Source organism: Mus caroli, chromosome 5, assembly GCF_900094665.2.
Source record: "Mus caroli chromosome 5, CAROLI_EIJ_v1.1, whole genome shotgun sequence".
Lineage (NCBI taxonomy): Eukaryota > Metazoa > Chordata > Mammalia > Rodentia > Muridae > Mus > Mus caroli.
Window position 1 is genome coordinate 106,896,790 of NC_034574.1, and position 12,795 is coordinate 106,909,584.

Genomic DNA, 12,795 nt, shown 5'->3' on the forward strand with positions numbered 1-12,795 from the left:
TCACAACCATCCGCAATGAGATCTGGCGCCCTCTTCTGGAGTGTCTGAAGACAGCTATAGTGTACTTACATATAATAAATAAATAAAATCTTTAAAAAAAAAAAAAAAAAAAGAAAAGGAATCAAGGTCTACAGAGCTCAGGCTAGCCCCAAACTTATATAGCCAAAGCTAGCCTTGAGGTTCCTGATTCTTCTACTTCTTCCCTTCCAAGTGCTGGGATTATATGCCTGGCTTGAATGAATTCTGATATTTTAAATTATTATCTTTATGTGGAGATAGAATCTATGGCCTTGAGTCTGACTGCGGGCATTCTACCACTGGGCTCCATACCCAGCCTTATGGCATTAAAGAAGAAAAGAAAAGGAGAAAAAAAAAAAAAAAAGACGGGGATAGAGAGATGACTCGGCGGTTAAGAGCACTGACTGATTTTCCAGAGGTCCTGAATTCAAATCCCAGCAACCACATGGCGGCTCACAACCATCTGTAATGGGATCCAATGCCCTCTTCTGGTGTGTCTGAAGACAGTGTATTCATATAATAAATAAATAAATATTAAAAAAAAAGACAACTTTTTTTTTTTTACTAATTCTTGAGAATTTCATACCATAGATTTGATTGTATTTACCCCAGATTCACCACCCCAATTTGTGTCTTTTAAAACAACCCACTGAGGCTAGCTTATGCTGCCATTACTCATCAGTGTAGACCGTACCAGAGCATTGGGTGACCCACAGGAGCCCTCCCCAAGAAGCGTCAACTGGCAGTGGCTGTCAGGTTAGGGGCAGGAGGATGGCATCGCTTTTATAACACTTCTGAAGGCATAAGCCACAAATGAAAGAGAGAGAGAGAACTTTACAATGACAGAGGTAATCACCAAGATTGCCTCCACCTCCTGAGGGCTTCAGGGTAAAATCAACACTGGGGTGGGTGGGCTGAGATGGAGAAGCAACTACAGCAATGGCCACTGCCCCTCAACCCAGGGTCTTATTCATGTCACAGTGGGTTGCCTTATGCACTCCTCCACTGACTGTAACTCAGGTTCACACCGTGCTGTTGTGGGCCTGCAGTGCAGGAAGGCGGCAGGTGAACTTCCTGGTCAGACAACCTTCACTTTAGTTCCCTAGGCTAAGGGGCAGCAACGCCTAATTGACCTCTTCCTCCAGCTGCCTGGAGACAGCCTCTGCAGAGACGGTTCCAGGGCTTCTCCCAGCCTGTTCACCCCTGTAGGAGCACCCTTGCTTCCCCAAACTTGCCCAAGGAGCTGAAGGACTCCGCCTCTGGATTCCTTCCAACTCTATTTAGCCTCTAAGCCTCCAGGAGGCTGCTTGTACAGACTGGACACGGAGCTGGGAGAAACTGAGTCCTTGGATACTGGCACCTGCCTCAGCAGTGTGGGACCTCCAGGGAAACCCTTATGGCCCTGTCAGGGGTCCCTGCAACAAGTGCTTTCTCTTGTGACAGTCAACACACGTGGGTGTCAACCTCTCTCCTGGCACACCTGAAGTCACTGTGTGACAAGAGACAAGTTAACCTGTCAGCGGTGCCTCCCTCTGCTCACTCGTAATACAAGAAGCTCACCAGGCAGTGGTGGCGCACACTTTAAATTCCAGCACTTGGGAGGCAGAGGCAGAAGGATCTCTGAGTTGGAGGCCAGCCTGGTCTATAGAGTAAGTTCCAGGACAGCCAGGGCTACATAGAGAAACCCTGTCTCCAAAACAAAACAACCCCCCCCCAAAAAAAAAAAAACAACCCAAGCGGCTGAATTTTACTTTTCTGTGGGGAGCAGATTTATCAGCAGCTGCATCTGTGAATGTATGGGAAGTCAGCCTGCACAGAACCTGTAGTGATTGCTGGTGCATCCTTAGAGAGCCATGCCAGTTTTTAAATTGAGGTAAGGGTGTCATCTGGACCACTTCTATCTACACAGCCTGGCAGGACAGTTCCCAATACTGCGGCACTGCCATCTCTGTAACTGTTCAGAATGCACACCACTCACCAGTCTCTAATTGTCTGCCACCGTAATCTCCATAACTGTTCATGGTACAGAAGGAACACCATCCACTACTCTCTCTCTGTCCTTTCCCTGGCCTCTGGGAAGATCACATTCTCCATCTCTAGGGACCTCATGCAAGCATGGGGACCACACAGTTTTTCCTGAGAGCCTGTAAGTTTGCTCGGAATATACTGCACATCAGAATTGCCCTTTGATGGGGTGAGGAGATGGGACCTTGAACTTCTGAGTCCGGCAATTTCCTAGCTTTAGCTCCCTAAGCAGCCTCGCCCACAATCAGGAGCTCCTTCATCTAACTGCCTTCCTCCAGTGGGCAGAGGAAGACTCCCATATGCTCTCCCTGTTTGTTGATCCATCCATTCACCAATAGGCTCCTGGGCGTCTTCTGCCTTTGGGCTACTGTGAATAACCCCACCATCGACACAAACAACCTGGGACCCTGTCATTTCTAGTCTTCCGGGTGCACCCTTAGAAGATGGAACTGGGGGGCTGGAGAGATGGCTCAGCGGTTAAGAGCACTGACTGCTCTTCTGAAGCTCGTGAATTCCATTCCCAGCAACCACATGGTGGCTCACAACCATCCGTAACAAGATCTGGCACCCTCTTCTGGAGTGTCTGAAGACAGCTACAGTGTACTTACATATAATAAATAAATAAATCTTAAAAAAAAAAACAAAGAAGATGGAACTGGGCTTCGGGGAGACTGCAGTGCTCATTTGTGGTGAATCAGACCAGTGGCCTCTTCAGCCTCGAGTTTGGCATAAAGCAGGTACGTAGGAAATGGAGACACTCAAGCCCACACCACATACCCGGACATGCCTCGGATGAGCAGTTAAGTACTGTCCCTCGCCCAGCGAGACAAGCTTTCTACATGTGCCAACAAAATCAAAACGGATCACTCCTGGAAACCGCTAATCAGAGCCCAAACAATAGTTGTTTTTTACAAGCCAGCTCCCGGGAGGCTGACTGCCAGTTGTGGGAGCTCCTGCCAGGCCTGGCCAGCGTCGTCTGCCAGCCTGTGTCTAGGTGCTCTCTCACCTTGCATCCAGGATGCCTTCGTACTCAGACAGCTGCCTCATAAAGCCTGCGTTGGGCCGAGCGATACTACGTTTCTGCTTCACATAGTTATAGGCTTTCTCCAGGGGCCAGTCGAACTCCTTCATGGCGTAGGCGATGACCGTGGACGCAGATCGGCTGACGCCCATCTTGCAATGGACCAGGCACTTGGAATGATTCCTTCTGTGGGGATTTGGGGGGTGGGGATTGAGAGTAAGGATTAATAGTCCTGCCCCCCCTGTTACCTCACGGCTCCAACCCTTCTCTGTCTTAGGTCTAACACACCTTCTACAGGAAATATCTTTGCCGTGAGATCTATTAGCACACAATGGGAGAACAGATGAATCTGCATGGCCTGGCCCAGCTTTCCAATGCGTGCTTCAAAAAACCTGGAATCTCCTGTTGCCACGGGGATAGGTGAGGCTACCTACAGTGGCCTCCTGGGCAGCTCCTGGACAGTTAATGGGAGTTCTACAAAAGCCACTGAGCTTTGACAGATGGAGGCCCTGAATGAGCTACTGTCGGGAACCGGGGCCAGCCAGTGAGACGAAAACGCTGCGCCCTGGGGAGAGAGAGAGAGCCTGGAGGCATGAGAGCAATCTGGCCAAGAGAGATCGGAGCCAGGGGGAAGATGGAGCCGATCTGCCACTTGTAAGAAGGCTGTGCTGGCCCAGGCGCAGCTGATTTACGAGATACACAAGGAACAGTGACCCTCTCCTTGCTGGGAAGGTGAAGGCATGCCAGGCTGGCAGAGGCTGAAGCCGGGAAGCTAGGGTGGGGCCTGGCAAGCTCCTGTTTCCTATACCAGGTTTACAATTCCAGCCCCCACTCCCCTACCCCCTACTTTGCAGCTCTAAACTCACAGGTAAGGAGTCTGTGCTCTGGGAAAGCAAGAAAAAGTAGGGTTTGGTAAGGATACACCTTGTAGCGTTGACTGGGAGGTTTCTAAGTAAGAGGGTTTTTCTCCACAGGGCGGGAGTGGGAGTTGGGGATGGGGGGGGGGAGGGGGGCAGAGTCTTTGCTTTGAACACCAATACAACAGCTGCTCCAAAGGAGAGTAAGGAGGGGCCCCAGGGCTGCCCTGTTCTACCCCATGGAACTACCCCAGGAGAGGATACAGCCTGCATTCCTTGGGGGAACTGTCCAAGAGCCCTAAGACCAGCATATACCGGCCCTTTTCAGGAGAGAGCGCCCCATTGGCTTTTGGGTATTGAAGCCTGGCTGGTGTCTGCACTGATGCTCAACACTGGATGTTACACTCAAGGGCAGGTGGAAGAGAACATGAGGGCGCCCTATGGAGAAGGCTGATCGCTACTTGGCCACTTTGGTGCCTGGTGTTCTGTAGCTAAAACAAAGGTCCACCAGACAGTCCTACCTCCCCTAAGATCCTGTCTGCCGGCTTCCACAGCGAGGTTAGCTTCCTTATCTGGCCCGCCACTCATTCCTGCCCCTGCCGTCCCTCCCAAGGCCGCCTTCCCACACACTTACTTCGCTTTGTTTATGAAATGATAAGCTTCATTCCAGTGGGCAAGAAGGTCTGTGGTCTCCTCATCGTACACGCGGATGTTATGGTACGCAAACAATCCAGGGAAAAAATTGTCTATTTCTCTAGTGACATTTAAAATGTAGTCAACACTGAAAAAGAAGCAAAGGGCCCAGAGAGCCAGAATGAGAAACAGGAAAAACAAAGTAACAAAAACCTGCAGGCTGGCGAAAAGTCAAAGGATGTGCAGACCACAAGGCATGGGCTTGGGAGAGAGGTTTGTTTGGTTTTTTTTACTTTTGCTTAGTGGTCATTTTTGCATGAGTTTTATTCATAAGACAAGAATGTCTTACTCGGAAAATAACCCATGTCATATCAAAACCCCCTTACTTGCTAATACATTCAAGACCAGCTTGGGTTATAGCGCAAGATACTGTCTTAAAAACCAAACCAAACCAAACCAAACCTCTGCTCTTAAAAGAGTTAAAAGGCAGAATGTGCCTTCTCTAACTCTTGTCCTATTTGAGAGCGTCTGCTAACCCAGACTCCACAGCCCTCCACCCTTAACCAGTACACTCATTTCCTGAAAACCAAAACAATTTTGGTAACTGGAAAGGGTCTCAAATAGCTTTCACCCTAAGTAACAACATCTCAAGAGAGTTCCCTGAATCATGTATTTATTCCCAGTAAGACGAAAGCGTGAGGTCTGACCGCACGCTGGACGGGCACTCTGCTCGGGGGAATACCTCTGACCGGAAGTTCTAAGGATGTACTTTTAAGCTCTGTTTAGTCTCAGTTTTCAACTGCAGCTGGTTCAAGAAGGCCAGCTTGTCAGACCACAGAACGGTGGTTTTGTGACGGCTTCCTTGAAGGGCTTGGTTTAAAGGTTCACTCCTGCTACTGAGCACTTCTCAGAGACAGGCAAGTTCCTGCCCAGCGATGACTATTCAGTCACGAGAGATTCCCACCAAGCACCAAAAGGATTACCAGGGGTGGCCCAGTTCTCAGGGTTGCTGACTCGATACAAGGCCAACAGGGGTGTGTGTGTGACCATGCTATGGTTTGTTATGGTGACTCTCCAACAATGGTTTTCAGCAATTCTTCTGGGGAGTGGGGCTGTGGGAAGGAGCTCAGAGCCTGCCCAGGGCCAGGCTGCCCTACATTCTCCGGTGTGACTCAGCTGCTCTGGGACACCGACAATCACCTTAGACTCCAGGAAGGATCTACAAATCATGGGTTACTGTGTGTAGTACTCTGAAGCACATGAGCCCCTCCAGCCACTGCAGAGACTGGACAGAGGCCATGAGGCGGGCAGGTCAAGGCAGTGGCTACCTACGCTGCCTGGAGAGATGGGGAAGATGGGAGCAGACTCACCCTGAGCCCTGCAGCTCCTCCAGATTGGATGCATTCCACTCGGAGCCCTGGGGGACAGATCATACAAAGCTCTGTGAGTGTTCACACTCCAGTCTCAGAGCTGCTTTTGGCACAGACGGGGGATGTGACAGTGGGGCTTTAGCCTCAGAGCAGAAGGAAGGATGGAAAAGAACCAGGAGAGGGAGAGGAAGGAGTCTAAGTAGGTTCCTGAGGCCCTTTGGGCATCACTGAGGGTGACAGAAAGGAAACAGAGCCTTGTTGATCCCCCAACTTCAGAGAAGTTTGCTTCATGTCCCCCAGTCTTCTTATTCTGCCATGGGCACAGCCTGCTGTGTCATCCTCACCATTAGATACAGAGGGAACCCTGGGTCCCTTTCCTGGTAGGTATTTGATACTTTAAAAGTTCCCAGAGAAACCCTGTCTCAAAAAATAAATAAGTAAATAAAAATAAAAAGTTCCCACCCTCTGACCCAGTAATTCTGAATTTCAAGCAGCGCTCCCAGGAACTAGTAACACAAATGACCACAGATCCCGATGATGGGCACTTCAAAATAAACCATCCCACTATACAGGAGGCAGAGGCAGGAGGATTGCCATGAGTAAAATAATCATCACGGTGGTGCAAGTAGGCGACACTCAAAGAAAAACAGCAACCAACCAAACAAACAAAAACCCCAGAGAGACAAAGTCTACTTGGAGCAGCACAGGTGCAGCCTCCTCTTTCTACACAGGCATCAGAGAAAGCCAGTGTGGGGCCCGAGTTCCAATCCTAGCCCTATAAGAAACTGAACAACAGGGGTTGGCGAGATGGCTCAGTGGGTAAGAGCACTGACTGCTCTTCCGAAGGTCCTGAGTTCAAATCCCAGCAACCACATAGTGGCTTATAACCATCTGTAATGAGATCTGGCTCCCTCTTCTGGTGCATCTGAAGACAGCTACAGTGTAGTTATGTATAATGATAAATAAATCTTTAAAAAAAAAAAAAAAAGAAACTGAACAACAGACAAACTAACAGCAAAATGCTGTGGGAGCTGGAAATATTTTTTTTCTCCCTTAAAATGATTTGTTTCTAATGTCTGTAGCATGTCTGACTGGATACATGGTGTACTGGCTATTTTTGTGTCAACTTGACACAGCTGGAGTTATCACAGAGAAAGGAGCTTCAGTTGAGGAAATGCCTCCATGAGATCCAACTGTAAGGCATTTTCTCAATTAGTGATCAAGGGGGAAAGGCCCCTTGTGGGTGGGACCATCCCTGGGCTGGTAGTCTTGGGTTCTATAAGAGAGTAGGCTGAGCAAGCCAGGGGAGGCAAGCCAGTAAAGAACATCCCTCCATGGCCTCTGTATCAGCTCCTGCTCCCTGACCTGTCTGAGTTCCAGTCCTGACTTCCTTTGGTGATGAACAGCAGCATGGAAGTGTAAGCCGAATAAACCCTTTCCTCCCCAACTTGCTTCTTGGTCATGATGTTTGTGCAGGAATAGAAACCCTAACTAAGACACATGGATACACTGTATCATTAAAAACGTCTCTATTCCTAGTCAAGGAGCACCAAATAGAGACACAAACAGCAACCAGGGATGCTCTTGAAAATGCAGCCACCTCAGTCCCGGCAAGGCCATCCCTGTCTTCATATCTCCGTCTCCTTGCCTGCCGTCTTCCTCTCCCGAGCTTCCCAGGTCATCTGGGGCTCAGGGTTTGACCATCAAGCAACGTGAGCTGGATTTTCACATCTCAGGGGCAGCCTCACGCATAAAATTCCTTTACTATCACTCATGGAAAGACAGGCGCCCAGCCTCCCCAGACTCCGCAAGCGCCACAAAGGCTGTGAGTCCTTTGGCTGTGACCGCCACCTAGTGGACAGAGTGGAGGAGGCGGCTTTTCACTGTTCTCAGGGAGGCCAGCCAGCACACACATACCCTCTCTGCCTTTTCAAGTTATTCAAACTCACACTCTCACATCTCAGTGGATATAGCCTGAGACCTGTACATGCAGGGAGAGTCACATAAAAACAAGAACATAAAAATATATACATTCAATGCTCAGGAGGCAGAGGCAGAAGGTCACAAACTCTAGGCTAGCCTGAGCTACAGAGTGAGCTTGTCTCAAAACCTACTTAAAGCACACACACACACGTGTGTGTGTATGTATACATATGTATGTATTTATTTATGAAGTATGTATCTATTTATGAAGACTGAAGTTTCCCCTCAGTGGCTAACGCCATTGTCTTTCAATTCCCGTAAGGAGACAGTTACGGCCCACAACCAGGCCTACAGAACCTGCGCATGTAGGCTCCAGAATGCACTTCACTTAGTCATCCTAACCGCTCTATGAGGGAAGAGACAAGTTGACTCAGTAGAGTGGGAGGGCACAGGGCAGGAACTTGGCCTTGATGGTTTGTTTTTTTTCCTTTCTTCCTTTTTGGTTTTTCCAGACAGGATTTCTCTGTGTAGCCCTGGCTGTCCTGGAACTCACTGGCCTCGAACTCAGAGACCCACCTGCCTCTGCCTTCCAAGTGCGGGGATTAAAGGCATTCGCCATCACTGCCCTGCTTTGGCTGGGTCTTTCCATTCAACTTCATGATCTCCTAGCTAATTTTAGCAACCTGCTTGCCTCTGAAAATTGGCCAGTTGCCTTCTGCGGACATTTACGATCTGAAGACACCCAGCACAGGAGACGTGGTGGGGAAAGAGTGCACCCTTCAGTGGGCTTGGAGAGGAGCAGGTAAGCTACCTTTGTTTCTGGTAGGTGCTAAGGCACAGCCTCATCTGGGTTGTATGTGTCTCTGAGCATGGTCCCCAATCCAAGTCCCAAAATTAGGCCCCCAAACCCGGTCCCACTAGAGCTGGGCTTCTTACAAGATAAAGATGGTCAAAGATGAGGGAGGGCTTGTCCATCTGGCCCAGGATGAGCAGCATCTCGTTATCGATGAATTCCTTAAACTCCTTCAGGTTGCAGTTCATTTGCTTCTCCAGCTCATTTCGGATCTGTGGGCGGGACAGACAGGAGTGATGTGGGGTGGAGCCGATCAGAAGTGATCTGCTCCAACAGGAGCCCACTTCCGCACAGGCATGAAGCCACCGGGGGAACTGTGTGACTGGTTTACAAAAGAGTGTGAGTTTGTCCTCATTTTCTTTGGCCCAGGGTGATGCGTTTAGACACGGACAGGTAGCACATCTGTGTGGGTTTCAGGAGTTCAGTCACTCCACCTCCAGCTTAACCCAGCAGGAGGAAGTCCGTTGTCCTCAACACAGAAATCTGTTTTTTCTTAAGGTTTTTTTTTTTCCTATCGAGTTTAAAACACAGGTTTACAATTAAGCACCAAATATACTGCAGTGAGAATGTAAAGTCGCTTCCCTGTAGGAGAAGGGACCACAGCGTGATTTTTAAAAAAGTACTAACCAGTGAAAGACCTGGAGGATTTAAAGCTGAGGTAGGAGTTTGAGTTTGAGGTCAGCCTGGGGCCACAAGGTGAGTTCCAGGTCAGTATGAACTATAGAGGAAGACCCCGACTCAAAAATACCCCAAACTAACAAACAACAAATAAATGGGCATTTCTCACGTTGCCACATTCCCAGCCCCAGTTAAGTATATAAATAAATAAATATAAACCAAAAACAATATATTTTTAAGATTTTTGTTTTATAAGGCAGGGTCTCACAATGTAGCCCTAGCTAGCCTGGAACTCAATATGTAGATAACAATGTCCTTGAAGTCAGAGAACTTCTGTCCTGGTCCTAGGATTAAAGGTGTGTGTGCCCCAATGCCCGGCTTCTAGATTCGTTTGAGTGTATGCAGTGCACCATGTGCCTGCAATGCCTGCATCGGCCAGAAGAGGGCGCCAGACCTCCTGGAGAGGGTTTTAGCAGTGAGCTACCATGAAGGCACTGGGTATGGATCTCAGGTGATCTGAAGGAGCAGCCAGTACTCCTAACCTAGGAGCCATCTCTCCAGCTCCCACATCTTTTACTATATTTATTATTATTATTGACAAAGGAAAAACTGACCAAGGAGAAACTGAAAAGGCATAGGGAAAAGCCTGAGGTATACACCCCCTGTCCAGCACAAGGCCGAGGGGACACACAAATGCAGCAGAGGACACAGAAGACTTGAGGTTCCTTGGAGGAACCCAAGGACCTTCTACAGCTGTCTCCAGGGCTCAGGGAGGGCAGTCGAGCTGCCTATGGTCTTTCGCAATCAGACTAAAGCCAAACTCTAAGCCTGGGCCCTCCACAGACTTAGTACCACCTCCACAGACTTAGTACCACGGCAGAGCAAAGCGCGGGTGAGCCTCTAGGGTGCACAGTAAATGCACACATAAAAAACCCAAGAGATCCTGAGCCTGCCTCTGTGTGTGTGTGTGTGTGTGTGTGTGTGTGTGTGTGTATGTGTGCCTCCTATGAGCTGAGGGATGGAGAAGCAGGGGGGAGGGGGAGGGGGAGGGTGTCTTACTTCCTTAGAAGTCACATTTTCAAGGTCCTGGCTCATCATGATGCTCCGGAGTTTGGCTTTAATGAGGCGCTCAGTTCTTTCGCCCTCGGTTGGCCTAGGAGGAAAAGGTATAGGAGGCTGCTATACATCTCTCTCTCTCTATATATATATATATATAGAGAGAGAGGAGCCCCACCCCCCACCCCGAACCTCACGTCCTCACTGTGGCTTGCACAGGGACAGGGTATTGTGGGTTCAGTGTGAGCAGACAGAGAAACCCCATCTACAGTCCCACAGGAGGAGTCAGTGGGTAGGGGACTTGCTCTCCACACAGACCACCTATGGGAACTGCCAACAAACAGCATGGGCTCAGTCTCCATCTGACACTTCTACCGGGGCCATCGCTGCATCCTCACCAAGTCCTCCCATGAAATCAAAGCCTGTGCACTCTGCATCATGTCTATATGCCAGTCCTGCTAATTAATTAACTCCTGGGACCATGGGGTGAAAACCTGGACAGTCAGTCCACTCCCCCAGCTGACTTCAAATGCCTCAATCAGCCACCATCCTTCCATCTCTTCTCATGGCCTCTTGGTTGTGTCTGGTCATCTGAGCAACTCTTAAAACCAGTATCGTAGCAGACACCTCCTCACTCTGAGGGAATGTGAGAGTGTGGCCTCAGGTCACTCTCAGTGCTGTGAAGGCAGACACAGCCCTCTGGATCCAGATACCCACGATGGTAGACTCTGCAACCACAATTCTAAGTAAACTTAGAATTGGCAACCTTAAGGGACAAGGTTTAGGAACAGAGCACAGATGAGAGATGGGTGGCATGTTCCTGTGGTGAGCGGATGAAGTGGGGGAACTGCTCCCCACAAATGCACACATGGAGAGTATTGCGCGTGTGTATGCGTGTGCGCGCGCACACACACACACACACACACAAACCTTTTAGAGCAGTGGTTCTCAACCTGTGGGTCACGACCCCTGTAGGAGGGTGATGTCAAAAGACCCTTTCACTAGGGACGCCTTAAGACCATTGGAAAACTCAAATATTCACAACAGTAGCAAAGTTACAGTTATGAAGTAGAAACAAAAATAAATTTATGGTTGGGGGTCACCACAACGTGAGGAACTGTATTGAAGGGTCACAACATTAGAAAAGTTGAGAACCTCTGGCCCACGGGCACAGGTTCAGGTTAAACCTGTTCTGGAAGGGGGTTCTCAGTCAAGGGGCTGCGAGGGAAGCAGGACCCTGAGAGGGAGCAGCGTTGATCGGTGTGGGAGGAGCCTCAGCACCTACTTGTCCACAAACAGAGCGGGGGAGTCCGGCCGCGTGGACTCCAGGTCCTGCATGGCATTCCACTCATTGATGCAGCTCTGCTCCGAGCTGATGCAGCTCTCATAATAGGTGGCCCAGATGAGCGCTACTCCCCCTGGGAAGTAGTTATGCCTCCGGGCCACTTCGCAGGCCTTGTGAAGCACTTGCAGGGCAGACCTGGGAGGCAGGGAGGAGAGAGGAACTCAGGATGGGACCGGTTGCGCAAGGGGGTGGGGGGCTGAGCGTAAGAGGGGGCAAGGCAGCTTGGGTTCTGCAGCAGTGGAAAGGCAATTCAGAAACGGCTCCCTCTTGGAGGCTCTGCTCGTGAGGAGTGTGAGGGACACACAGTAGCTAGAAACAACTGTCAACTCCCAGAGGCTGTATCAATTAAGCTCGCAGGCAGACAGGATATCCCTCACCGTTTCCAAAGGAATAAACAGTTGCCAGCAGCAGACCCCATCCCATAGCCCCTAACTCTCCCAAGCTGGTTGGGTCACATTCCAGCAACCAACTCTAAATTAGCCTTCAGGTCTGCAGGCAGGGCTCTGTACTGCAGGCGTCTAATGGCAGGAAAGGTCTTTAAGGAACAGCAGGGGCTCCTGAATGCACAACTGATCTTGGGGGCGGGGAGGAGGGGGCTTTAAAATATGTAAGCTTTATTTAGTTAGCCTCTTTTATTTCTTTTGACAAAAAAAAAAAAACCCTCAAAGCTGAGAATTTCTCAGGGAATGGGCTGCTGAGGGATGCAAAGGCACAGGCAAAAGGGCCCTCCTGCCCCTCCTCCCCACCCCACCCCCGCCCCAAGGGAGGTGAGAGCTCCTAGGATGTTCATGTCCTCGGACACAGCAAAGCAGCCCAACTGTCCGAAATTCTATCTGTCCCACCATCCTGGCAGGATGAGGAAATAAACTTGAGCCAAGTGTTTATTAAATTCAGTTTTGGTTCCTAAGAAATAAATAAATAAATAAATAAAAGAAAAGTGGAGCCAGGCGTGGTGGCGCACGCCTTTAATCCCAGCACTCGGGAGGCGGAGGCAGGTGGATTTCTGAGTTCGAGGCCAGCCTGGTCTACAAAGTGAGTTCCAGGACAGCCAGGGCTATACAGAGAAACCCTGTCTC

At 49.6% G+C, this 12,795-nt stretch overlaps 1 protein-coding gene across 1 annotated transcript in view; it reads right to left on the reverse strand.

The window, feature by feature from the left end:
- The window catches only part of Ssh1 (slingshot protein phosphatase 1), a 56,112-nt gene that overhangs the window by 8,640 nt on the left and 34,677 nt on the right, over nt 1-12,795 (reverse strand). The window contains exons 8-13 of the mRNA XM_021163106.2: nt 11,660-11,854; nt 10,378-10,471; nt 8,784-8,912; nt 5,925-5,971; nt 4,556-4,702; nt 3,050-3,250 (exon numbers count right to left, since the gene is read on the reverse strand). Coding sequence (XP_021018765.1) covers nt 3,050-3,250; nt 4,556-4,702; nt 5,925-5,971; nt 8,784-8,912; nt 10,378-10,471; nt 11,660-11,854 — 813 coding nt within the window. The remainder of the gene's footprint in view (nt 1-3,049; nt 3,251-4,555; nt 4,703-5,924; nt 5,972-8,783; nt 8,913-10,377; nt 10,472-11,659; nt 11,855-12,795) is intronic.